The sequence below is a fragment of the Scyliorhinus torazame genome, chromosome 31 (genome assembly GCF_047496885.1).
Source record: "Scyliorhinus torazame isolate Kashiwa2021f chromosome 31, sScyTor2.1, whole genome shotgun sequence".
NCBI lineage: Eukaryota > Metazoa > Chordata > Chondrichthyes > Carcharhiniformes > Scyliorhinidae > Scyliorhinus > Scyliorhinus torazame.
Window position 1 is genome coordinate 9,998,681 of NC_092737.1, and position 26,452 is coordinate 10,025,132.

General features: G+C 48.9%; 1 protein-coding gene across 3 annotated transcripts in view; it reads right to left on the minus strand.

Moving 5' to 3' along the window:
- Positions 1–24,241, minus strand: part of LOC140404663 (P2R1A-PPP2R2A-interacting phosphatase regulator 1-like) — a 42,651-nt gene extending 18,410 nt beyond the window's left edge. Inside the window, exons 1-7 of one of the 3 annotated variants that reach the window (XM_072493299.1) lie at positions 23,723–24,241; positions 18,919–19,000; positions 14,242–14,298; positions 10,796–10,839; positions 7,979–8,033; positions 5,955–6,059; positions 266–351 (exon numbers count right to left, since the gene is read on the minus strand). In XM_072493299.1, coding sequence (XP_072349400.1) covers positions 266–351; positions 5,955–6,059; positions 7,979–8,033; positions 10,796–10,839; positions 14,242–14,298; positions 18,919–19,000; positions 23,723–23,853 — 560 coding nt within the window. In that variant the 5' untranslated portion in view covers positions 23,854–24,241. Of the gene's footprint in view, positions 1–265; positions 355–5,954; positions 6,060–7,978; positions 8,034–10,795; positions 10,840–14,241; positions 14,299–18,918; positions 19,001–23,722 lie in introns of all 3 variants that reach the window. The other 2 variants (XM_072493298.1, XM_072493300.1) reach the window with 2 other exon arrangements.
- Positions 24,242–26,452: the final 2,211 nt, after the last annotated feature.

Genomic DNA, 26,452 nt, shown 5'->3' on the forward strand with positions numbered 1-26,452 from the left:
TACTGTGCCGCTTATCATAGAATCTACGGCCCGGCGACAGGTCCTTCGGCCCAAACAGGTCAATGCCAACCAAAAAAAACCATCTCAGGTAACCCCATTAGCCTGCATTATTCATTCAAATAAGTACAACAGGGAGAAACGATTTATTATCTTATAGCTGCAAGTCCACACTGCAGCACATCATCAAAACAGCCAGCAAGTAAAAACACAACTAAATCAGAAAGTAGCACCGAGGGGGCAGTAAGAGTCCACAGATTTCACTCACCTTGCAATACGTCGAGTGGGACTCGGAGAGGAGTTTGGCGTGACACCACCTTTGGGTATCAGAATCGGCTGGGATGATGAGAAGTACTGCTGGAAAAGGAAGGCGGCCGTTAGCCATGGAAAACAGTTACCCTGCCGCACCCCTCTCTCCTCCCCACCCACCCACCTTGATAGCTCCTGTGACCGTCCTCTACCCACTGCCAACTGCACCAGTTAACCCTGCAGCACTTGATTTATCAGCAAAGTGGTGGGAGATTAACAGCCTGGACCCGTTTGAGATGCAGCGAGACTGTCAATTCGAGAAACCTCCGTCAGAAGGCTTCCAAGCTCATTGAGAAGGGATGGCAAGAGTTTGAGAGACCAATTGAAGAGGTTTAGTCTTTAATGACGGGGCAGAGGGTAAACGGCAGTTCCAACCTCCCAAAATATGTGGCATTCTTAACACAGTTTAAGCAGCGCCATTGTAACTTAGAACTAAATCCTAGGATGGTTACAGCGCAATATGAGGCCATTCAGCCCACTGCATCTGCTGGACCCTCGCCCCATTCCTCCACCTTTTCTCTGCGGCCCTGCAATTATTTTTTGCTCTTCAGACAATTCTCCAATTTTCTTTTCAAAGCCTCCATTGAATCTGCCCTCGCCGCACTCGGGAATTGCAATCCAGAACCTAACCACTCGCTGCACGAAGACGACTCTTCTCGTGTCACCGCTGCTGCTTTCGCAATCGGTGACCTCGGCATCTCAATCCTTCCGTAAACAGGAACAGTTTCTCCCGGTGTCCGTCGTGAGGAATGTCGGGAATTTTTTTATCTGTCGTATTATGTGCGCGTTGTGGTCATGTTACTAAAAGAACGGAGGTTCAGGTATCCAGATTATATGCCTGCTGAAGCTGTGATTAAGGGGTTAACAGCGAGGCAGGCTGTGATGTCACTCATGGGAGGAGGGGCTGTTTCGTTTTTTCAGTTTCCTTTTCAGCCCTGCCCGGTGTCTGTTGTTTTTAGTTTCATTTTTAGAGTTCTTCTCTGGGTTCCGAGGAAAGGTTTTCTCAGACTGACTTCGGAAAGCTTCTGTCCCAAGGACGTTGTGATCAGTCTGTAAGCCCCCGAGTGTTAACTGAATTAAAAAGTGGCATTAGACCGGGGTGTGTGTGTGTGTGGATTTTGCTTAATTAAAAGTTTAGAAGTAGATGGCAAAGACAGCTCAAAGACTATTCTTTATTTTTCTGTAAGAACTGTTTGACTGCTAATTGGAAAGCTGATTATTCCCTTGGATATTAATGGGGTTACTCCTGTGTTAATAATAGTTGTCTGTAGAATCATTCCTGGGGCAAAATCTCCCTTCCTCGCAGTTTACAAATTGAAAAATTGTTGGGGTCTCGTCCTGTTTTCTGATATAAATTGGGGTCTAGTCCGGGTATGGTAGCACCAGACCCTTTAATAGTTCATTGTTAGCACATTTTACTGATAGAAGAGGTTCTACAGGATCAACGGGGATAGGTTCAATCGTTGGGGACTCTCGAATTGAATTGGAGATGCAAACCCACTTCTGTCCACCGGTGGCACATGGCACCTCGCTGAATAAAATACACTCAACTTCGTAAAACAGAAAACACTGCGAGCGGTGAATGCTTTCCACACATACCAGGTGCAGAATCACAATTTCCTGAAGATGACGATTTTAAGCGACTTCGGTCGGCCGTGATTCCCGGGGAGTCAGATCCGCACGAGGGCAAATCTGAAATGCTTCAAACTAAGCAAAAGGCAGGCTGCAGTTTGCAGAGGTGGAGTTCCGTCACTTTCCCGCCCAATCTAAGATATCACACACGCCTCTTGCCACCTCAGGCAGCCTCTTTGTTGGAAGTGGCAAATATCTTTCCAGAACAATCCACCACCTGCTTGTTTCTCAGTGCAAATGGTTAACACGCACCATGAACATGCAAACCGTGACTTGCGTGTGAAGCAGCCATTCCTTTGTGTCGCCTGCCACTCAGTGCGTCGCCCTCCCTCTCACCAGAGTCAGGAGGGACCTCGCCCTAAATCCGGGACCGACACTCCCTGTGCAGAGTTGCGGGAGTGTTGCCACCGTCAGAAGCGCTGGATGAGGCATTTAACAGGGTTTGACGATCATTCCCAGTGCTATTTGTTTGAAGAAATAGCAACAAGTTGACCACGGGGCTGGGTGCCGCCAAGGGGTCAGGTTCAGAGGAAAACTGGCCAAAGGAATCGATACACACACGAACACACAACCTGAAACAAATAGCCAGTGATCTGGACCTGCATTAAACACAACCTCACTGGGTGCAGAGGGCCAGGACACGTTGGCACATAGCAGGAGGGCTCTAGGTGTGCGTAGATCATTATCCCAAGTGCAGGCTGGGGAGCAGGGAGGCGAGCGGATGGTGAAGATCAAGGAGAAATGGGAAGCGGAGTTGGGAGGGGAGATCAATTGGGGAGTATGGAGTGAGGCACTGCGAAGGGTAAACGGGACCTCCTCTTGTGCAAGGATGAGCCTGATACAGTTTAAGGTGGTGCACAGGGTGAATATAACTCGGGCGAGATGAGTGGGTTCTTTCAGGGGGTAGCAGATGAGTGTGAGAGGTGTGGCGGGGGCCAGCGAATCACGCGCTCATGTTTTGGGGTTGCGGAAAGTTGGGAAGATTCTGGGCGGGAGTGTTTGCGGTCTTAGCCAGGATAGTGGAAGAGGGAGTGGACCCGGACTCTTTGAAATGAAATTAATGAAAATCGCATATTGTCACAAGTAGGCTTCAAATGCAGTTACTGTGAAAAGCCCCTAGTCGCCACATTCTGGCACATGTTCGGGAGGCTGGTACGGGAATTGAACCGTGCTGCTGGCCTGCTTGAAAAGCCAGCGATTTAGCCCTGTGCTGAACCAGCCCCTGGTGGTGATATTTGGGGTTTCAGAGAAGCCGGAGCTCATGGAGAGGAGAAGGCCGATGTCGTGGCCCTTCGCCTCTCTGATTGCACGGCGGCGAATTCTGCTGGAGTGGCGGTTGGCATCGCCGCCGGGGGTAGCAGCTTGATTGGGTGACCTGTGCAACTTCCTGGCGGTTAGAGAAGATAAAGTATGAGTTAAGGGGCTCAGCAGAGAGGGGTTTGAGAACACGTGGGGGATGTTTGTGACCGTGTTTGAGGGGATGTTCGTCACAGGGGGCTGGGGGTGAAAAGGGGAAAAATCTGTAGAGACTGTATAGTTGATTGTTGGGAAGTATGTTTCCCGGGGTGTTTATTTGCTGTGACATGTTTTGGATACAGGTTTGTAATAAAATACATTAAAGAACAAGAATCCCCAATGCAGAAGGAGGCCATTCGGCCCATTGACTCTGAAAGAGCACCCTAACTCGGCCTGCCCTCTACCCTGCCCTATCCCCTAATCACACCCAACCTGTACATGTTTGGACTCCTGCTCTTACCCCATCATGGAGTAAATGTAAAGAAAGGCTTGCATTTACACAGCACCTTTCATGACCACAACACATTGGTAAGCGCTTCTTTGAAATGTCTATATTGTAGGAAACCCGGTAGCTAATTTTGTGCACAGCAAGCTCCCACAAACAATCTGTTAATAACCAGATCATCTGTTTTGTGATGTTGGGTGAGGTATAAATATTGGCCCAGGATAATTTGGGGGGGGGGGGATGAAGATTAAAATCGATGTCTTTAAGATGAGGTATTTGAATCGTCCCAGGATTTTCATCTGCTCAATAAACTGCAACAGGAACTGAACTGATCAGATAGTTGCCACCGTGACTGGCAGTGTTGTCACAGGGTTCCTATTTTTTCTTTAAGCATAAGGGGTGGCACAGTGGTTTAGCACGGCTGCCTCACAGCACCAGGGACCCGGGTTCAATTCTGTCCTCGGGTAATGGTCTGTGTGGAGTTTGCATGTTGTCCCCGTGTGCGCGTGGGTTTTCTCTGGGTGCCCCCACAGTCCAAAGATGTGCGGGTTAAGTGGATTGGCCGTGCTAAAAATTGTCTTTCGTGTCCAAAGGTTGGGTGGCGTTCCGGGCATGGGCAGGGGAGTGGGCCTCAGCAGGGCGTTCCTTTCAGAGGGCTGGTGCACACTCGATGGCCCGAATGGGCCTCCTTCTGTGCTGTCGGGATTCTATGTAGCTTTACACCTAAAATAGTGGGTAAGTGGCGGATGGATTACCGAGCTGGATGCTCTTTCCGTGGTCAATAGGTTGTGGGGTTGGACTTGAACCCGGAGCTTCTGGTCCAGAGGTAAGGATGCAACGACTGTGCCACAAGACTCCCCACAAGGGACCTTTCAATGCATCAATACCAGGAAACACAATCTGCTCGAATGCTCCATTTCTGCTTCTTTAAAACTCTCTCTCCCTCAGCCGCCTTCTTGAGCCGCTGCAGTCCCTGTGGTGTAGGTACACCCACAGCGCTGTTAGGGAGGGAGTCCCAGGATTTTGACCCAGTGACAGTGAAGGAACGGCCGATATGTTTCCAAGTCAGGGTGGTGAGTGACTTGGAGGGAAACCTCCAGGTGGTGGGGTTCCCCTGTGTCTTCTGCCCACGTCCTTCGAGGTGGCACGTTTGGAAAGTGCTGTCGAAGGAGCCTTGGCGGGTTGCTGCAGAGAATCTTGGGAGATGGTGGGCATTGTAGCCAAGGTGCGCGACAGCGATGGACTGAATGTGTAAGGTAATGGATGGGGTGTTGATCAAGCAGGATGCTTTGTGTCGTGGCTATAGGACTGTTTAGCTGTCCCGAGGTCAAATTCAAATCCCACTGTGGTCAGCTGTAAAACGGAACCAAGAATCATGGCCCAGTGATGCATTAAAGTGGCTCTTGTTTCGATCTACAGGGCGGATTCTTAACGGCCATGTGGGTCTTACGAAGCAGATCAGCTCAAGGTGAATAATAAATATGATCTCAGCCAGCAGGTCTCACTTTAAAAGAAAATAAAACCAGTCCCGAGTTGGCGCTTTTTAAGTTAACAGCCACACCCGACTGTGGAAAATATTTAAAGGGTTTGCAAGCTTAATTGAATAAGACATGCATAACCAAAAAGAAAAAGGACTATTGCCCAGGACACCAGGAAGTGCCTCCTCGCTCGTGTTTGAAATAGTGCCATGCTTCCTCCAGGGAAGGCAGACGGTGGAAAGTCTCAACTGAAAAGCACCGCCTGTGACAGTGCAGCGCTCCCGTAGCACCGCAGTGGGAGTGTAAACTGGGATTGAGTGCTCACATGTATGAGATAGGACTTGAACTTGCGACTTTCTGACTCAGAGGGAAGAATGTTACCAAATGCTTTTGGCAGGCGTCTCAAAATGGGTGAAGTTTGCAAACAAGGAGAGTAATCGTATCCCTGATTACTACCTTGCAACTCCAAATCAAGGAGGGCCTTGTGGTGTAGCGCCCATATGGCTGGCCCAGGAGCTCCGGGTTCGAGTCCAACGCCGGGACCTGACAGAAGGAGTGTTTGACGTGATTCAACGGGCTGATAATCAGCTTGGAAATCCTTCCGCCACGTCCCCCACTATTCCCCAAAAGGGTGGGAAAAAAAGCATATGGGTGTGACGATACGCTGACAACAACAACCCCAAAACACCCCAATACCCTCACAACTCGACGCAGTCCAGAGCTGCACAAAGTCGCTTGTTCGGCTTAATTTAACGGTGCTAATTTCAACCACAAATGCACCAGCCACCAGGCCCTACCTTCCCAATCCGCGTCGGCGAAGGAGAAGGGGAGAGGGGGAAAATATCATCCCTCTGCAGTGACAAAATCCGGTCGTCCTGCTCAGCAGTCGCCATCTGGTCACACTGCCAAAGAGACATCAGCAGCACATGAGCCCTTTCAATACCTCCCCCATATCATTCAGGCAAATCCCTATCACTGGGCAATAAATTACAGTCTGATTATACAATGCAATTGACACAGTTGACTACCTGTTGCTGTCTTCATTCAGCCTGTGCTCTAGTTTTATTTTGGGAGGCGCTTCGAGTAAGGCCAGCCAGAAACACTGGACCAACCTAATGTGCCCTATATCCAGCAAAACAGGGCTGCTTCCCGAAGGCAGGCTGCTCCTAACTGCTCCTCCTCCAGTCATAGAATCGTAGAATCCCTCCAGCGCAGAAGGAGGCCATTCATCCCATCGAGTCTGCACCGATCATTTGAAAGACCACCCTCAAACACAGATCCAATCCCCGCCCTATCCCTGTAACCCCCACCCAACCTTTCCCCACCCAACCTTTGGACACTTGAGGCAATTTAGCACAACCAATCCACCCTAACCTGCAAATCTTTGTACTGTGGAGGAAACCGGAGCACCCGGAGGAAACCCACGCAGATTCTGGGAGTGTGTGCAGACTCCGCACAGACAGTGACCCAGCGGGGAATTGAACCTGGGGCCCTGGCGCTGTGAAGCCACCAAATAAAGGGTTGGAGACTCATTATGCTCAGTCCTGCATTCGTGTCTTGCTACGTGTCTTGGGCTTCTGGGACATGGGGGGAGGGGACTGTAATTACATTGCACTTTTTTCCTTTATTGCGAGTGTCACTCACAAGGCCAGCATTTATTGCCCATCCCTAATTGCCCTTGAACGGAGTGGCTCGCTCAGCCAGTTCATAAGACAACAAGAGTCAGGGACATTGGTGAGGGCCTGGAGTCACATGTGGGCCAGACCAGGGAAGTTTGGCTGATTACCTTCCCTAAAGGGATAAGCCCAATCATAGTTTCACAGTCACCATTACTGAGACGAGCATCGAATTCCAGATTTTTATTTCTTGAATTTATTGCAGATGAATTCCACCATCAGAGGGATTTGAATCCACGTCACCAGAGAATTTTCCTAGGTCGCTGGATTACTGGCGGTGACATTTCCACTCCGCCTGCTGCATTCAGTAAACCCTCACTAGGACGACTAGGGCATTTTCAGAACAGTACCAGTGCGAAACGGGTTAAATTGTGAGAACAAGTGGCTCAGACTAAAGCCAGTGGAGATGATTATTAGGAGGAGAATTTAATTGAGTTGCTTTAAGGGGTGGCACAGTGATTAGCGCTGCTGCCCTCACAGCGCCAGGGACCCGGTGTTCTATTCAACCTCGGGTGACTGTCTGTGTGGAGTTTGCACGTTCTCCCCCGTGTCTGCGTGGGTTTCCTCCGGGTGCTCTGGTTTCCTCCCACAGTCCAAAGATGCGTGGGTTAGGTGGATTGGGGATAGGGAGAGTGGACATGGGTAGAGCCCTCATTCGAAGGGTCGGTGCAGACATGATAGGCCGAATGGCCTCCTTCTGCACAGCCGGGATTCGAAGATAATGAATGGATTTTATAGGGTCGAGAGAGAGAGAAACAAAAGTAGTTTCCCTAAAAAAAACAGAGCCAACTTTCACAAGCCCGCAAATTCACTTTTAATGGGGAGTAAACCTCAGCCCAAACGCTCTCCCTCCGTCTTCTCCCCCTGCACACCAAGGGGGAGTACAGTGAATCTACTGTGTCAACCTCCCCCCCCCGCCCCCCCCCCCCCCCCCCCCCCCCCCCCACACACAAGAAAAGGAGATGCAGAAAGTTGAGGAAGGGGTAACCCTTTCATACCCGGACAAACGCCCCACAGTTTCGCAGCTGATACAAGTTAAATATTGAGATCGCTGAACCCACGCGAGAAGCTAATGAAATGAAGCTTGACTGGATTTATTAGTCGACAAGTGGCTTTGCAGCCTGGTTTGAGCACGAGGTACTCACCAGCGTAAAACCATCCTCCCGCGAGCAGCTCATTTGCATGGCTGTGTGGATCCCCCTTAACAGAGATAGAATAGAGGGGAAAAAAAACACAAATTAGATACCAGAGCATCATGAACGCCCCCCCCCACCCCCCCCACCTCCCCCAACCACCAGCGGCGTCTTCCTCCCTCCCACCCCAAGGTAAACACGGTGGGTTCATTACAGCCCCGCTTAAGGAGGATGAGAAAATCAACAATCATATTCCACTTTGCACCAATGGCGACACATCAGGACGAGGAGGTACATGATTGCATTCAGACCTTCCTCGACAATGCCGAGCATGATTCACGGACACTAATCAATTGAGGCGGAACAGAGGTAGGTTTTGTGCTGTGTACGATTGTGACTGGCCAGTGATGTTGGCACCCTCCTGGAATGGGGTGTAGGTCTGATGAGGGTGCTCGGCCTTTTCTCATTAGAACGGAGAAGGATGAGGGGAGACTTGATAGAGGTTTCTAAGATGATCAGGGGAATAGATAGAGTAGACAGTCAGAGACTTTTTCCCCGGGTGGAACACACCATTACAAGGGGACATAAATTTAAGGTGAAAGGTGGAAGATATAGGAGGGATATCAGAGGTAGGTTCTTTACCCAGAGAGTAGTGGGGGCATGGAATGCACTGCCTGTGGAAGTAGTTGAGTCGGAAACATTAGGGACCTTCAAGCAGCTATTGGATAGGTACATGGATTATGGTAGAATGATGGGGTGCAGATAAATTTGTTCTTAATCTAGGACAAAGGTTCGGCATAACATCGTGGGCCGAAGGGCCTGTTCTGTGCTGTATTTTCTATGTTCTCTGCTGGGAATTTAAAGTGATTTAGTAAAGGCGCAACTGTTAAACTGGAAAGATAAGTGAGCACAAGCGAAGATATCATCTTCACTCACTAAAATTAATCAAATACCTCACTAATTTCTGATTCAACCGTAGACATTTCCAGACATACCACTCAACGCTGGCCCCCCACCCAATGATTCTGGTCCAGTCTTAAAGCAGCAGAACGCAAATCTGCAGCACTTACAGCTGACCAATCACATCCCTGAACGACAAGCAGTATCAGTGCAGTAAACAGTGCCTGCCTCACTGCAGGAACAAGCAGATGTCTTTGAGTGTGTTCAACAATAAAACGCACCAGCTAGTGTCCCTCCTGCTGTTTTAAAATGAGAGCAAATCATTCCCCTTCGTATCAGTGGAACTGAATTACGTGCTGTCACATTTGCGGGGGGGAGGGGGGGGGTTCGCATATCAGGCTGCTCCCTCCAGTTACTATCAAAAGGCACGGAGAAACGCGAATGCATGTGTACATGCTACTTCGAATTCCTCAATGCATCCAACAACACAATCAAATCCTGCTGTCCTCCCCCACAAAATATTCTAATCAGAAACTCAATGAAGATCAACGTTCAAAAGCTTCCATCGACCAAGACTTCCACTCCCACCGTGTCCTGGAATACACCGTCTTCCCAGCCAGTCCCATCTGAAACTGGGGACATCACTATCAGAGTTTACTCCCATCGCTGATATTTAAACAGCAGCTCTCCCACAGTACTCCCTCCTTTAGCCTTTCATCCATCCAGTGGATTCCCTCCAACAGGCGAGTGTGCGCGCGTGTGCCTGCTGCGAATGGAAGCTGCCGTTTAAGTGTCAGGGGCTCGGAGGAGCAGAGAGTTTGGGGGGGGGGGCAGCTTCGGAGGGGCTGCCAGGGAGAAACCAGCTCCACCAGGAGGGAGGATCTGGCCCACGTACAACATAAACATGGCCCGTGCCATCCCGACATGCTCAATTGCAAACAGGGTATGCGCCGTACCTCCCAATCAGTCCGCGTACTGCTTCCCAGTGCTGAGATTACAGCCATCGTCACAAGCCCGGTTTAACGGCAGCTCGTGCTGAGCTGGGGCAGCAGCAACGTCAGAGGGTCGGGGGAACATCAAACGCAGCCTGACAAACGTTACCACAGAATCACTCGATGGCTCCAACAAAAGGAGGCCTTTCCGCCTGCACACGGTCCCTGCTAGCTCTCTGACGGGGCCATTTACCTCGTGCCACTCCCTGGAGTCTTCCAGCACATTCTTCCTCACTGGTAACCTCACTGAAACATACAAGGTTCTGAAGGGGTTTGGTAAGTTAAAGACACAGAGGCTGCTTCCACTGGTCGGGAAATCTGGGGCACAAGGTGGGGGCAGTCGTTTAGGACTGAGATGAGAAGAAATCTCTTCACTCAAAGGGTTGGAAATCTCTGGAATTCTCTACCAAGGGTTCCGGATGCCCCATTGCTGAATTTATTTAAAGCAGAGATGGATTCTCTTTGAGGTCTCTCAATGAGAGATGTGGGGAGCGGGCGGGAACTTGGAGCAGTAGCCAAAAGACCAGCCGCGATCGTATTAAATGTGGGGCAGGCTCCACAGGCCATATCGTCTGCCCAGCTAATAACCCAATACCCTCGTCAACGGCACAAGTCACATCACTCGAAGGATGGCTACTTCAGCGAGGCTCGCGATGATTTTGCGCAGCGAGTTGTGATGTGGAACGCACTGACTGAAACGGCGACGGAAACAGACTCAACGACAGTGTCCAAAAGCTGGCACGTGTGCGATGGGCTAAACTACCGGCTTCTGGGCTGTGCCATTCTACGACCAGAGGAACCTTAACTCGGCATGTTGAGGAGTGTGGAGGTGGAGGGAGCGGGATGAGAAACGGAAACGCGAACAGGAGGCGAGTGCAAACCCCTGTTGACACCATACCAAAGGAGGAGTGTGGCGAGTTCCACATGCTAATCTCACCTTTCATGTGCAGTCTCCCGATTCATCACATCCATACTCTCCTCCTGAAACAAAAATATACACTGTCTCTTAGATCTGTGCAGTCACCTGCAGCAACTGCACACATCTTACTTGTGGAAAGGTGGTGCGCCAATCCAAGAAAGGGTCATTTTTGCACATCAATGCACATCCAAATGCAACTCACTTGAACCCACCCTTTTGGCCTGAGCCAATAACCTCCCAACAAATGCCGCCACTCTAAACGTGACCTAATCATACACATTCTCAGTTTGCAATCCAGCATGCGTCTGCATTGGGCCATTATATAGCTTTCGAGAAGAATCTGTTGCCAACATATTCCTACCAGTTGACTGAGGAAAGGATGTCAGCATGCGTGCTAAAAGGGCGGCGCGGCGGCTCGAATCCTGGCCCCGGGTCACTGCCCGTGTGGAATTTACACATTCCCCCGGGTCTGCGTGGGGTCTCACCCCCACAACCCAAAGATGTGCCGGGTTAGGTGGATTAGCCATGCTAAATTGGCCCTTAATTGGAAAAAATGAATTGGATTCTCTAAATTTTGAAAAAAAGAATTAATCGGGTGCATTTGTGGCAATTTCTTCGAGCAGTACTTTCTAGCGCCAACCAAAGGAACAGGCTATTTGAAATCTGGTCATGAGTAATCAGACAAGATTAATCAATAACCTCTGGGCTCCAGGAGGAAGCGCTAAGCGACAGCAATCCCAATTTCACATTCAGTTTGAAGGTGAGAAATGTGGGTCTGAGACTAGTGTTTAAAATTTAAAAGCTAAAGTGAACTGGGAAACTAGATTAAGGATCGGACAGTAGAGAAAAAGCGGCATTCTTTTAAGAAAATAGTTAAATCTCTCAGCAAAAATGTATCTCAGTGAGAAAGAAAGACTCGATGAGAAGGATGCATCGTCCGTGGCTAAATAAGGAAGTTAGGTTGGCATCAGACTGAAAGAAATACTGGACGCAGTTGCCAAGAAATGGTAAAGGGTCTACAAAGGGATACAGACGGGTTAAACAAGTGTCACAAATTTGGCAGATGGGAGCATAATGTGGAATAACGTGAACATGACCACTTTGGCAGAAAAAAAATATAGGAAAGCAGTATGCTATTGAATGGAGAGGGACTGCAAAATTCCACGGTAGAGGGATCTGGGGAGCCCTGGACATGAATTGTGAGAAGTTAGTCTGCAGGCACAGCAAATGATTCAGAATGCAAATGGAACGTTGGTGTATTATCGGCAAAGGGGATGAAATATAAAAGTCGGGATATTTTACTGCAGCTGTCCAGGGCCTTGGTGAGATACACCTGGAGTACTGTGCACGGTTTTGGTCTCCTTGTTCACGCAATATAATTGCATTCGCAGTTCAGAGGAGTTCACCCAACCCACTTCCTGAAGAAAGGGTGAACAGGTCGGGGCTTATACCCGGTGGAGTTTAGAAGAATAATAGGCACCTTTACTGAAACAGACTAGATCCTGCGGGGATTTGATAAGGTGGATGTCGGAAGGATGTTTCCCTCTTATGGAGGAAACAAGAAATAGTGGGCACAGGTGGAATAAGGGATGTCTTTGAAGACGGAGAGGAGGGTCGTTAGTCTGAGGAATTCTCTTCCTCAGAAAGCAGTGGAGGCGGAGACATTGAATTTATTCCAGGCTAAATTAGATAGATCATTAACAGATAAGGGAGTCGAGGGTTATGGGGAAAAGCAGGAAGGTGGACCAAAGGCCATATTCAGATCAAACTGCGGAGCGGTGCCAATAACCTACCCCTGCTCCTAAATCCTATGCTTCTGCGACCACACCTGGAGATTTGTTCTGCTAGTAAAGAAATATCTTTCTTAGAAGGTGTGCAACTAAGGTCCACGAGATTGATTCCTGGGATTGTCTTAATGATTGAATAGACTCGGTCCATATTCTTTGGAGTAAGAGGTGATCCCATTGGCACATTGTGGTGTGTGTGTGGGGGGGCTTCTGAATCTTGAGAATTTTCTATCCCAAGGAGCTGTGAACGTCAAGTGATTGAATATATGCAAGATAGCGGTTAATAGATTTCTGGATACTAAGAAAATCAATGGATTCTAGGGATTGTGCAGGACAGAAGAATGGAGAAAGAGGGCCGAATGGCCTCTACTCCTGCAGCTCTTTATGTTTGTATGTCATAGGGCAGCACGGTGGCGCAGTGGTTAGCATCGCTGCCTCACGATCCCGAGGTCCCAGGTTCAATCCCGGCCCTGGGTCACTGTCCGTGTGGAGTTTGCACATTCTCCCCGTGTTTGCGTGGGTTTCGCCCCCATAACTCAAATTTGTGCGGGTTAGGTGGATTGGCCACCCTAAATTGCTCCTTAATTGAAAAAAAATGAATTGGGAATGCTAAATGTTTTTTTTTAAATGTTTGTATGTCATTGTATGATTGTGTCTGGGTTCAGCTGCAGGTCCATTAACTATTTACTGCGTTTGGCGAAATTAGCTTTAGTTTGAGAGTGATGTAATGATCAGCAACAAATATCCATGTTGTAACTTCTCTTTAATCCTAAGTTTAATGTGAAATGAAAATGAAAATCGCTTATTGTCACGAGTGGGCTTCAATGAAGTTACTGTGAAAAGTCCCGAGTCGCCACATTCCGGCACCTGTTCGGGGAGGCTGGTACGGGAACTGAACCGTTCTGCTAGCCTGCCTTGGTCTGCCTTAAAAGCCAGCGATTTAGCCCGGTGTGCTAAACCAGCCCCTTGAAATGAAAATTGCTTATTGTCACAAGGAGGTTTCAAATGAAGTTTCTGTGAAAAGCCCCTAGTCGCCACATTCCGGCGCCTGTTCGGGGAGGCTGGTACGGGAATTGAACCGTGCTGCTGCCCTGCCTTGGTCTGCTTTCAAAGCCAGCGAATTAGCCCTGTGCTAAATAGCCCCTTTGTGTGCAGCGATACAGAGTCTGTTCCCATAATAGGAGGCCAGATAGCGATAAATGAGGAAAGGTTTCAGAGCTTTCACACACGTGCATTTAGCTGCCAGCCAATTTGAACCAATAATAAGTAGCTGCGAATCACGCCAAGCTGGAGAGAACGGTCAGAAAATTTCCTGGACCCGACAATGATCTATCATACTTCTCAAAGGAGAACAATTATTAAGAACAAGTAAAATCTGTACTAGGAAGTGCTGATGAGAGGAGATGAACTCTGGTGCAGGGAGCTTCTTTTTTAGGGTTAATACCAGCACAGAGCAGCTGGCTCGAAAGGGCCTGTTTACTGCTGTACATTCTACATAATGCATCCGGTGGCGACGGCATCGCCATGTGGTTAAGCAATTGACACACAGGCACATTTACCACACACACACCTAGTCTGCAAAGGAAATCTCTTGATCGTAACAGCGAGACGCTGACTCAATGAGTCCAACCGATGTTTTAAGGAAGGTACCAGGTTATGTGACTAGATAACCCTTACCTGCCTAATCTGGTCAATCCGGCTGTTGAAGGTTCGGAATGGTGACAGCGGGAAAGACTGGAGGAGGGGTGGGGAGGGGAACAAAAACAAAGTCCGTCATTCAACCCGCTCATTGTGTTACTAATTGGAAATTAACCTGAATATTTAGAGTTTATGTAACCACCCAAACTGCTGTGAAATCTCTGTTCTGCTGCGTAGCTGTGGAATTGGGATTTGAACAGGAAACCAAAGCACATCAGGCGGTTTCCTTTCCTGCATTCACGACACGACTCGGAATTCCCTGTCTCCATGTTGTTTTACCCTGGTCTGGTCACTCAGACGACTTTGGGATGCGCTCCCTCTTCAGGTATCCCGAATTGATAAGGATATAAGGATTGCTGGGATATCCGAATGTAAAGTCCGTCTCCTTTCTGATTCACCTCTAGCCCACGTGGTATGTGATTGACATTAGTCAGGTCTGCACCCCCCCCCCCCCCCCCCCCCCCCCCCCCCCCCCCCCCAACCCCACCGGGCCTACACTGACACCCGGTCAAGTAACGTCTTGATTTTAAAATTCTCAGCCTTCTGCCAAAATCTCTCCATTGCCTCGTCCTCCCTCGCTCTGTCATCTCCTGCAGTCCCTCAGCGCTCCAAGATCTCTGTGCCCCTTGAATTCTGGCCTCTTGCACAGCGTTGATTTTAATCCCCTTCACCATCGCTGGCTGTGCTTTCAGCTGGCTGGGTCCAAAGCTCTGGAATTCCCTCCCCTAAACCTCTCTGCCTCACTTTCCCCCCCCCCTTACGACGCTCCCGTAAAGCATCCCTCTCGGGCTAAGTATTTGATCATCTGACCCAATAGCTCCATATGTGGCTAGGTGTCACGTTTTCTTTCCTAATGCCTCATGGGACATTATGCTCAAGATGTGACATAAACTGCAGCAATTGTTGAAGCATTACTTTCATAATGCACCCAAATGTAAATCATTTGACCCGGTTCAACAAGAAGTTGCTTAAATTAACTGTAAACATTTTAAAAGATGTGCAGGGTAGTTGGATTGGCCCAAGCGTGGAATCCTGGGTTCTTTAGGTGGTGGCAACCGTTCTTAGACTTTCTGGCAGAACGATAGACATTGGTCAATGGCAGCAGCAGCTCGGGGGGGGGGTTACTTTATTCTTGTTTATGTTATTTACACTGGAGGGTTTGAGGGGGTGTATACACCTGTTGTGTTAAGTTGGGGTGTTAATGTTAATTTATTCTTTATGTACATGGTGGGGGGGGGGGGGGGTTTGGGGGGTTGCTTTTTTAGATTGTGTTTTGTACTTAACCCTGTTGGGTTCTTTTTTCTTTCTCATTTTGTTACTGATATTTTATGAAAATCTTCAATAAAAATTATTTTTTTTTTTAAAAAGGGTAGTTGGATTGGCCAAGCCAAATTACCCCTTAATTGGGGAAAAAAAAAGAATTGGGTACTCTTAAATTTCCGGGGGGAAAAAGCATGGCTTTGTCAGAAGGTCATAGATGCACCATAGAAAGCATCCTATCTGGCTGCATCACAGCCTGGTATGGCAACTGCTCGACCCAAGACTACAAGAAACTTCAGAGAGTCGTGAACACAGCCCAGTCCATCGCACGAACCTGCCTCCCATCCATAGACTCCATCTACACCTCCCGCTGCCTGGGGAAAGCGGGCAGCATAATCAAAGACCCCTCCCACCCGGCTTACTCACCCTTCCAACTGGCAGGAGATACAGAAGTCCGAGAACACGCACAAACAGATTCAAAAACAGCTTCTTCCCCTCTGTTATCAGACTCCTAAATGACCCTCTTATGGACTGACCTCATTAACACTACACCCTGTATGCTTCATCCGATGCCGGTGATTATGTATTTACATTGTGTACCTTGTGTTACCCTATTGTGTATTTTCTTTTCATGTACTTAATGATCATGTACTTGAGCTGCTCACAGAAAAATACTTTTCACTGTACCTCGGTACACTGTGACAATAAATAAAATCCAATCCAATCGTTAACAAATTTGATTGAATTTTTTGAGGTAGTGATGGGTGTGTAGATGAGAGTAGTTGACATAGTTTACATGGATTTCAGCAAAGCCTTTGACAAGGTCCCACATGGGAGACTGATAAAGGAGGTAAAAGCACATGGGATCCAGGGTAACGTGATAAGATAGATCCAAAACTGGCTTAGAGGAGATAGAGGGTGGTGGTAGAAGACTGCTGGTGTGATTGGAGGCCAGAGTCTTATAAGTGGAGTACTTATTGTTCTTGATTACAGATATATATATATAAAAATAAATGATATAGAGAGACGGGGGAAATGACAAATAAGTTTGCAGAATACACAAAGATTAGCAAGGTGCTTAATAGTGAAGAAGAAAGTCACAGGCTACAGGAAGATATAGACGCGTTGGTCAGATGGGCAGATCAGTGGCAGAAAAATATGAGATGAAGCATTTTGGAAGCAGTAACACAACAAGGGAGTACTCAATGAATGGCAGGACACAAGGAACTCACGACGAATTGAGGGATCCTGCCTGAAGGTAGCAGTGCAGATTAATAGGGTAGTTACAAAGGCATACAGGACACTTGCCTTATCAGTTGTGGCTTAGATTATAAGAACAGGGATATTATGTTGGAGCTATGCATAACTTTGGTTAGGCCACAGTTGGAGTACTGTTTGCAGTTCTGCAGTTCTGGTCGCCTCACTATAGGAAGGATTGATTGCATTGGAAAGGGTGCAGAGGAGATTCACCAGGACCTTGCCTGGGATGGAACATTTGAGCTATGAAGAGAGGTTGGATAGGTTGGGTTTTTTTCCTTTGGAGCAGAGATGGGTGAGGGGCGGGGACCTGATTGAGGTGTATAAGGTATGAGGGGTATGGTCAGGGTGGATAGGGAGCAGCCGTTCCCCTTAGTTGAAGGGTCGATAACGAGGGGGCATAATTTTAAGGTGAGGAGGTTTAGAGGGGATTTGAAGAAAAATGTTTTCACCCAGAGAGTGGTGGGAGTCTGGAATGCACTGCCTGGGAGGGGAGTAGAGGCAGGAAACCTCACAACCGTTAAAATGTACGTGGATGAGTACCTGGAATGTCAGTAACATTCAAGGCTATGGGCCAAGTGCTGGAAAGTAGGATTAGTGTGGATTTAGTGTTGTTTTATCGATGCAGACCTGATGGGCCAAAAGGCCTCTTCTGCACTCTATAGCGAAGACAGATTTACGTTTCTCTTGCACCTATTGTGACCTCATGACCTCAAGTCCCAAAGCACTCTGCAGCCAACCAAATACTTCGGTTTGAAGTGTGGTTACTGCTGTAACATAGGAAATCAGGCAGGTGCGTGTCGGCACTTAAACAAAGCACTAAAATATCTGAAGACAATAAAAGGCATGGCACAGCTCCAGCAAGTAATCAGTTCAATTTACAGAAGTGAACAACTCGAGAGTCTGACGTCAGCTTGACTCAGCTGGTTAACAGGCTGCACTGCGGCCTGGGGGAGTGAAAGATTCACATCCCTGCGGAGACTAGTGTGGGCAAATGGGAAATTGCCCATTTTCACAGGAACAATTAAAAAAGCTTATTATCTAAATGGTGAGAGACAGCAGATCGAGGAGATTCTGAGGGATCTGGAATCACGAACGGCAAGTGTGCAAGTAATCAGGAAAGTTAATAGAATGTTAACATTTATCGTGAGGGGAACTGGTTACAAAAGTAAAGGTTATGCTTCAGTTGTATGGGGCATCTGGAGAATAGTGCACAGTATTGTTCTCCTTATGTAAGGAAAGATAGGGGCGGCACAGTGGCGCATTGGTTAGCACTGCTGCCTCACGGCACTGCGGACCCAGGTTCGGACTCAGCTCCAGGTCACTGTTCGTGTGGAGTTTGCACATTCTCCCCGTGATTGCCTCGGTCTCAGCCCCCACAACCCAAAAAGATGTGGTTAGGTGGACTGGCCACGCTAAATTGCCCCTCAATTGGAAAAAAAAATATTAATTAAGGACAGATGTAAATGCATTAGAAGCAGTTCAGAGAAGGTTTACTAGTAATACCAGGAACGGGCGGGTTGTCTGATGAGGAAAGGTTGTAGAGGTTGGGTTTGTATCCGCTGGAGTTTAGAAGAGTAAGAAGCGATTTGATTGAAGCATAAAAGATCCTGAGGGGGTGTTGGCAAGGGGGGGGGGGGGGGGGGGGGGGGAAGAGAGAAATGTGGAGAGGATGTTTCCTCTTGTGGGAGAATCTAGAACCGGGGCAGGGCGGGGGGTGGGGGCTCACTGTTTAAAAATAAGGGGGTCGCCCACTTTAGACGGAGATGAAAAATATTTTCTCTCAAAGGGGTGGAGAGTCTCCAGAACTCTCTTCCTCAAAAGGCGGAGACTCGAGGGGCGAGTGACCTACTCCTGCTCGGTTTGTTTATAACGACACTATATAAATGCAGGTCGGCTTGGTTGCAAAATGGACCTTAAACATCACAGAATTCATGAGATAGAACCATAATTACCCAGGAATGTTAAAGCAAAAATCCCCTCATTGCCGTTTGAACAGCTAACGTAAAGAAATAAAGAACCCAAAACATTCTGATTGGTCCAAAAAGGGATCTGGAAAGCCCTGAAATATTTAAGCCAACCTGGTGCCCAGAACGATGCCAGGACTGGAGCCGTGTTTAATCGTCTCGCATTACATACCGAGCTCGGGCAGCTGAGGTTTACCGAGGCACTGCTCCTCCGGCACCGGAGTAAGGTTGGCTGGAACACTGGGGATGAGTCGCTGTAAGGAGAGAGAGGGAGAGAGATTAGCTCGTGTTTCACTGAGGACTCACACAAGGGTCTTACTGTTTTCACAGTGTTAGCGGACGCAAGCCAAAACACAGTTTACTTGTCTTGGACCAGTCCTGTTGTATTCTCGCACAAGTCGCGAGGCACATCACACGCACAGCAGAGCCAGGCATCAGAAACAAGCTGAATGTAATGCCCAGTAAACGTGTCCCAGTTACCGGACTTTAACTAACTCTCTCCGATATTACCCCAGATTCCGTGTCCACCACCATGAAAAACTAACACTGAGGGACTGTCACCATGAAGGTTCATGGCAGTCACGATTGAACTCACAAGAGCGTGTCAGATTTCCACCAAAATTGGAGAATTCACATAATTGGAAAATTCCTACATGTTGTCACCATCGCCAGTGTCAGGCATCAATTTCAACCTACAATCCTACTGAATTCTTCTCCTAGCCCAAGAACACGTGACCCCGTTGTACAGGCCCACAATCAGGAGCCATGTTGGGACCACCCCAGTGGGACACGTGACCGGGTCACAAAGTCGAGGTTCAACACCACAAGGTCGCATGTTTGAGCCTCCACAAGGCATACCGTCTGCTGCATGTTACTCACAAAGCAGGATTGCTCAGTGAATGTTCCTGGCGTGGACCGCTGCTATTTACTGACAGGGAGAGACACTCAGAACCTCAGCAGTACCACGTAAAGGGGCAAGTCAGGCAGGCGCTGGGTTTGGTCCCGGAGCGTGAAGACAGGCCTGGATCAGCCCGAGTATTGATCATTGCTATTTGGCCACAGTGTTCGATGGGATTCCGGTTCCCCGGCTGGAATACCGAGTGGGGGAGAGGGCAGGACGTCAGCCGCGTTCCTGCCGGTGGTTAACTCACCGACAAGGCTCACACATGAGGAATGGCCAGAAAGCTGCTGGTGGCTGTCGGCCTGTACCCTAGAAAGAGGCGGTGTCTTCCAAAACACAGAAAGCCAACACAGGCTCCGCTCCACAGTGAGAATCAAAGTCACAGCTGCTGCAGGCGTAGCTAGTACTGAATGTTCCACGGATACCTCCCAATCGGAATCCAAGACAATGGCAATCAGCCCGATTTCCAATCGGACTGCTCACCAATAATCCGGGATCAGGCAGGCCGATGCCTACAAGGGTGAGGGGTGGGTTGAAGTGACCGGCAATGGCGAGTCCAGAAGTGACAGAGACGCCATCTGAGGACAGGCAATTATTTTCCCTCACACCACAGGCCATTGGCGACCCTCCAGCAGCTCTGCCCGCCTGGCTGATCTTCATGTGGCTGTCAAAACAACTGACGATTGTATTTTCAGAGAGCTCCTTCCAGGAGAGGTCAGATCGACCACGGTCAAAGACCGTTAGACAATAATCTTTAACCTTTTAAGACCTGGGTTCTAACCCAATCAACAGGAAGGTTTGGCATTTACACAGCACCATTAATGTGGCAAGGCCTTTCCGAGGCACTTCGCCAAATGGAATCAGACAAAGTTAGGCACTCAGCAACTTAAGATGATCGAGACAAGTGACCAAAGGCTTGGTCAGGTAGGTTTTAGGGTCCCGAGGGAGCAGGGCAGAGAGGTTTAGGGAGGGAACCCCTGAACTTCGGGGATCCTGGGCAGCTGAAGGCCACCGGTGGTGGAGCGAATAAAGTGGGCATGCCACCGGAGGCCGTATTTGGAGGAAAGCTGACATCTCGGAGGGTTGTGGAGGTTGAGGACGGTAACTGGGCTTGAAGGGATAATGGTTCCCCCTTAGTTTGGGCCTCAATCCATTTCCTGATGGACCACTTGTCCCGGTTTATCCTCACATGCTCATCCTGTTCCTTTAATGCCCTTTTTTACATCTTAAACCATTGCAGGATCACTCATTTCAATCGTGCATTCCAGTCTCAGTCTTGTGTGGAAAAAGAAACATGTTCTCCTGCTCCTAAATCTACGTCCCCTAGTTCTAGACAGCAGCTTCCCTAATGAACACCGACCAGGAAATTAACTCTTGAGGAGCCACAGGGTCGCTGTGTGCGTCTGCGTGGCGAGGAGTGATAATGCCACGCTGCTACATTAAAGCGTAAAGCAACACAGACCTGGCATAGTCTACCTACCTGTCCTGGGAGGACTTGGCACCCGAGACGTAAAGCCTTCCATCCCAGAGCGCTCACTATCCACATCTGGAAATGCCGAAAATGAAGTTGAGAGACTCTGTGCAGGTCTGGGCTCCCCACCAAACACGGGGTGCATGGAGAGGGCACAGGTACAGATTTCACGCACGAGAAAATACAATCACAAAGATTGGGGCTATTTTTTTTTTTTAAGAATCGGCAGTCTCCCCACCCAAGAGCTGCTTTTGCCCCGTTAAATCTCACCCCCCTCCCCCTCCTCGACTCCGCACTGCTGACCCCAAAAATCTCACAACCTCCAATGTCCACTAACCCCAAGTTTGTGCAACATCCACTCTTGCTAACACTAATGCTTCTCCACCCACCCTATTACATTACTGATGACTGCCAGTCTTGGTCTCTCCAACAAACGTGAAGGGGAGATGGTGGCATGGTGGGACTGTCACTAGATTAATAATTCAGAGGCCCAGGTTAATACGCCAGGGCCGTGCGTTCAAATCCCACTGTGAGAACCGGTGGAATTTAAATTCAATTCATAAATCTGGAATTGTAGGGGTACTTTCTGCATTGTCGATTGTTGTAAAAACCCATCTGGTTCCCCTTTAGGGAGGGAAATCTGCTGTCCTTACCCGGTCTGACCAACATGTGACTCCGGGCCCCACAGCAATGTGGTTGACTCTAAACTGCCCTCTGAAATGGCTGAGCGAGACGCGCAGTTCACGGGGCAATTAGGGATGAGAAACAAATGCTGGTCTTCCCGGCGAAGCCCACATCCCATTCAAGGGAAGTAGAAACATCCTCTCTGCATCCTGTCAGATATTCGGGGATGCACGGTGTGGGAACTCCAGGCGTTTTCAATGATTTTCCCTCAGAAGGAGCACATCAAGTTTTCTCCCAGCTCTCAGACCACCACCACTGGAGGCAGCATTACGGAAACATCATTTATCGACAAGCTCCCTCCAAAAGGATTTCCTGCCTGACTGGGACATGTGAAGGAAGAGTGAACTTGCCTTTACATTGGAGCGTCCAAAGGTGAGGAATTGTACAAAGTACTTCATCGCCAACAAAGCATTTCTTGAAGCGTAGCTATTGCTGTAATGTCAGGGAAAACGGCAGCCACAGAGCAAACTCCCAAAGACAGATAAATAACCTGATGATCTGTTTTTACTGATGCTGACGAAGTGATACACATTGGACGGGATTCCAGGTTTTGCCACAAGATCCTTCTCCCTTGCTTTAACATCCCATTCGATAGACGGCACCTCAAAAGGTGTGGCGCTTCCTCAGTGCTGCCAGCGGAGCAAGCCTGGATTTTGTACTGAGTGATCTGAGAGCTCAAACCTACAACCTTCAGACTCAGCGGCAGGAGAGTGCTATCCACTGTGACGTGGCTGGCAAAGTCTTCAAACGATCAATTAGGTACCTTGCTCCAATTCATTCTCAGCATTGTGTATGCAATCAATGATCTTTAATGTTGCACGCCATATCCATAAACTTCACTACGATTTCTACAACCGTCAGTGAATAAACGCTTCAGCCAACAGTGTTCCGACATTTCACACTTGTACATTTCAGGTCAACTCAACATCCAGGTGCGCGGCCATCAAGTACATGCTTACCACCCAATGTAAGTGTGCCCAACTACATGAAAAACGTGCCTATCCAGGACATGCCCATTGCACTATGTAACGGATGCCAAACGCGGACAGTCGTTTCATTCTGTGCTGTTACCCAGGTGATCGACCTCTGGAGCTTGCAACTTGGGTCGGCCTCAAAACAGCCTCGTCCGCCATCAGCAAAACCTGCGGCCCTACTCCATACACCTGCTTTTGTCCCTAGACCCCTGAATACCCACAACATTCAATCAAAATCCCATTAAAAATTAACAACTGACCCAGCAACAATTGCCTTTTGCGTAAGAGAGTTCCAGATATCTACCCTGCACCCCCCCCCCCCCCCCCCAGGCACTCCCAACCAGCAGAAGCATAGTACCCTGGATTCTCCAGTTGTTGCGATTCAATTTCCCCGCCAGCAACATACCCCCGCCAGTGGGGTTCACAGCAGCAGGGGCTGGTTTCAATGGGAAATCCCACTGACAATCAGCAGGAAGATAGAACCACAGCCGAAGAACCCCCTGCCCAGTACCGCTCCGTCGGCCCTGACACATTCCCCTGCATATCTTAACATGCCGAATGAAAACCTTCCTTAAAAACAAACTTTCACTTTAAAAGCAGCACAGGATGAGCAGCAAAGCTGGTGCACCTCACTGAAATGCTACTGACACTTGACCTCATGCCCCAGGGGGCAGTTGCATAGAATACCCAATATTGCAATCAAATTGCATTTAATTCCCAATATTGCAATCAAATTGCATAGAATTCCCAATATTCCATCAAATTGCATAGAATTCCCAATATTGCAATCAAATTACATAGAATTCCCTATATTGCAATCAAATTGCATAGAATTCCCAATATTGCAATCATTTCAAAAGCAGACTGCGTTGTGAGTCAGTTTCAGGAGCATTTTGAGTCAGTGGAGTCTGGGGTTAAGCCTGGGCAATGGGGAGGAATTGATTACCTCATGTTGCTGATCATGGGGGCGCTGTTGGACCTGCGCAGCACCGCCCCGCCCCCGCCGGCCGCCGGCACCGCCGCGCCGGCCGCCGCGCACGCGCACTGGTCCACCTCCATCCGCTCCTCCTGCGCCATCGAGAGGAGGGAGGCGCGAGCTGCAGGCCGCGCAGCCTCGGGCCTCGCGCCGACGCAGCAGCCGCCCGGCCGGCCGCCCCCTCCTCGGCCAGCACCAACTCGACGCCGGCGAAAGCCTCGACGGGTAGGCCCCCCCCGATCAAAAGCAGGGCCGGGACGAGGGGGAAGGTTGGTGAGAGGAGAGCAGAAGTTCTTCAGAGAATCAAACCATCGAGTGTCCCGATTTCATCCATTTTTTTTCCGTCGCTAAATTATGTGACGGGAGGGGTTGGATTTTTTATTTTTTTGCTACCCCCCACCCCGGCGACGAGAAGCTCTGAAGCTGGCGCCTCACGGTTGCTAAGTTTCCATCTTGCTGTTCCGGCACATTCCTGCGGAGGGCACCTGACCCACGCCGGCGGCGTGCGCGCCTTGCGTCGCCGCACGCCGAGAGCGCGCACGTCGGGGGGGGGGGCGGTCCGTCCGTCCTCGTACGGCTGCATCGCGCGTACGCGCTCAAGGGGCCGTGCGTCAGCTCGTCGCTAGCCAGGAGCGCAGTCTGCGCGTCATGACGTCATCTTCCCCCCAGCCAGGGAGAGGGAGATGAATCAAATATGGCCGCCTGGATGGTCAATTCCAACCAACCTCACCCCACCCCCTTCCAAAAAAACCTGCATTTCTGTGGCACCTCTGCAGCAGCACCGAATGCGTCGCAGCACTCTGCGGCCTGCAATGTCCTCCCCGGCGTGCCATCAGTCACTGCTGTTCTTAAATAAAAGGAAAAAGTTTAACTATCTACACCTGCCACTATATATATTCCAACAAAGCAACCCAATACAGTTCAGAATCCACTCATAAATAAAGTTAGCAATCAGGGTTACTTGTTGGTCTCTGCAGACATTTGGAGAGAGAGAGAGAGAGACCCTTTCAGTAACAGTCTGAAAATCCTTCCATCTTGTCAGACTCAAATCCTAGAGCCACATTCTATGACTTTCAAAACCACAAGTGGACCTGGCTCTTCCCATTAATGGCATCATCTGTATCCCACCAAGGTGTCCCAAGACGTGCTTCACTCGGACTAAAGATCACTAGCCCATAAATTAGCTACATCCCTGGGAACCACCAAAACATAACAATATTCCGTTCGCCATCTTTTTGTATGGAAGTAAATGGTTGAAAGCAATGATTACCATACCTTTACAACTCCTTAATCACAGCTAAATTATCTTGTTAATTCGCAGCCCCGTGACTCTGTCCCTTTATGTTTCATAAAAAGAATGAAAGTTACCATCTTTTGAGCTTGGTGTCCCATTCTGGGTCTTCTTGTCCAGTTACAGCATCAACCGGGATTGTAACATTTTCTTCATTCTATTTGAATTGCATAGACTAGACTTGTGTTCGCTCACATATAGAAAGTTACGGCATAATATAATTAAGGGACAGTTTTGCACGGCCAATCCACTGAACCTGCACATCTTTGGACTGTGGGAGGAAACCGGAGCACCCGGAGGAAACCCACACATACGGAGAGACGTGCAAACTCCACACAGAGCCGGGAATCGAACCTGGGTCCCTGGCGCTGTGAGGCAGCAGGGCTAACCACTGGGCCACCTACCTGGGGATGCTGAAAATCTGGAATAATCTCCTCCAAAAAGCTGCAGAATCTGGGAGTCAATTGTAAATTTCAGAACTGAGATCATCATTTTTGTTTGAAGACAGTGGGGGGCAGTACGGTAGCACAGTAGTTAGCACTGTTGCTTCACAGTGCCAGGGTCCCAGGTTCGATTCCCGGCTTGGGTCACTGTCTTTGCAGAGTCTGCACGTTCTCCCCCGTGACTGCGTGGGTTTCCTCCGGATGATCCGGTTTCCTCCCACAAGTCCTGAAAGACGTGCTTGTTAGGTGAATTGGACATTCTGAATTCTCCCTCTTGTGTACCCGAACAGGCGCCAGAATGTGGCGACGAGGGGATTTTCATCGTATCTTCATTGCAGTGTTAATGTAAGCCTACTTGTGACAATAAAGATTATTATTATTTATTATGGAGTTGATTGACTGGTGGGATAGAATCAAAGGCCTGAATGGCCTCCTCCTGTCCAGATGCCACGTTAGACAGCCACATAATATGGGCACCTTTACACTGTAAAGCCTGCCGACTTTACACGCTGAATGAGAGCCTTCTGATCCACTCTTAACAACCCCTGGGCCTCGTTTGACTTGCATATCTGTGGTTTGTTCCTGTTATACAGGTGGGAGAAATAGATTTGAATAGTGAGAGAGTTATCCCTCAGCCAACATCACTGTAAAAAAACACAGCTGGAAAATGATCTCATTGCTGTTTGGAGTGGAACTTGCTGTGTGAAACTTGGCCGCACTCTTTCCGACATTATAACAGCGAATACCCAATTCTCAACCTTGTTTTTAGATCCTAACATAGCCTCACCACCCCCCTCGCCATCCTTGAAATCTGCTACAGCCGATATCTGTACACTTCCAATTCTACCTGGCTTCTTGAGCTGCCCCCAATTTTCTTTATATAACGTCTGTTTATTGGAGATTTTCCTCGAATCATAGAAGGGCGGCACGGTGGTGCAGTGGTTAGCACTGCTGCCTCACGGCGCT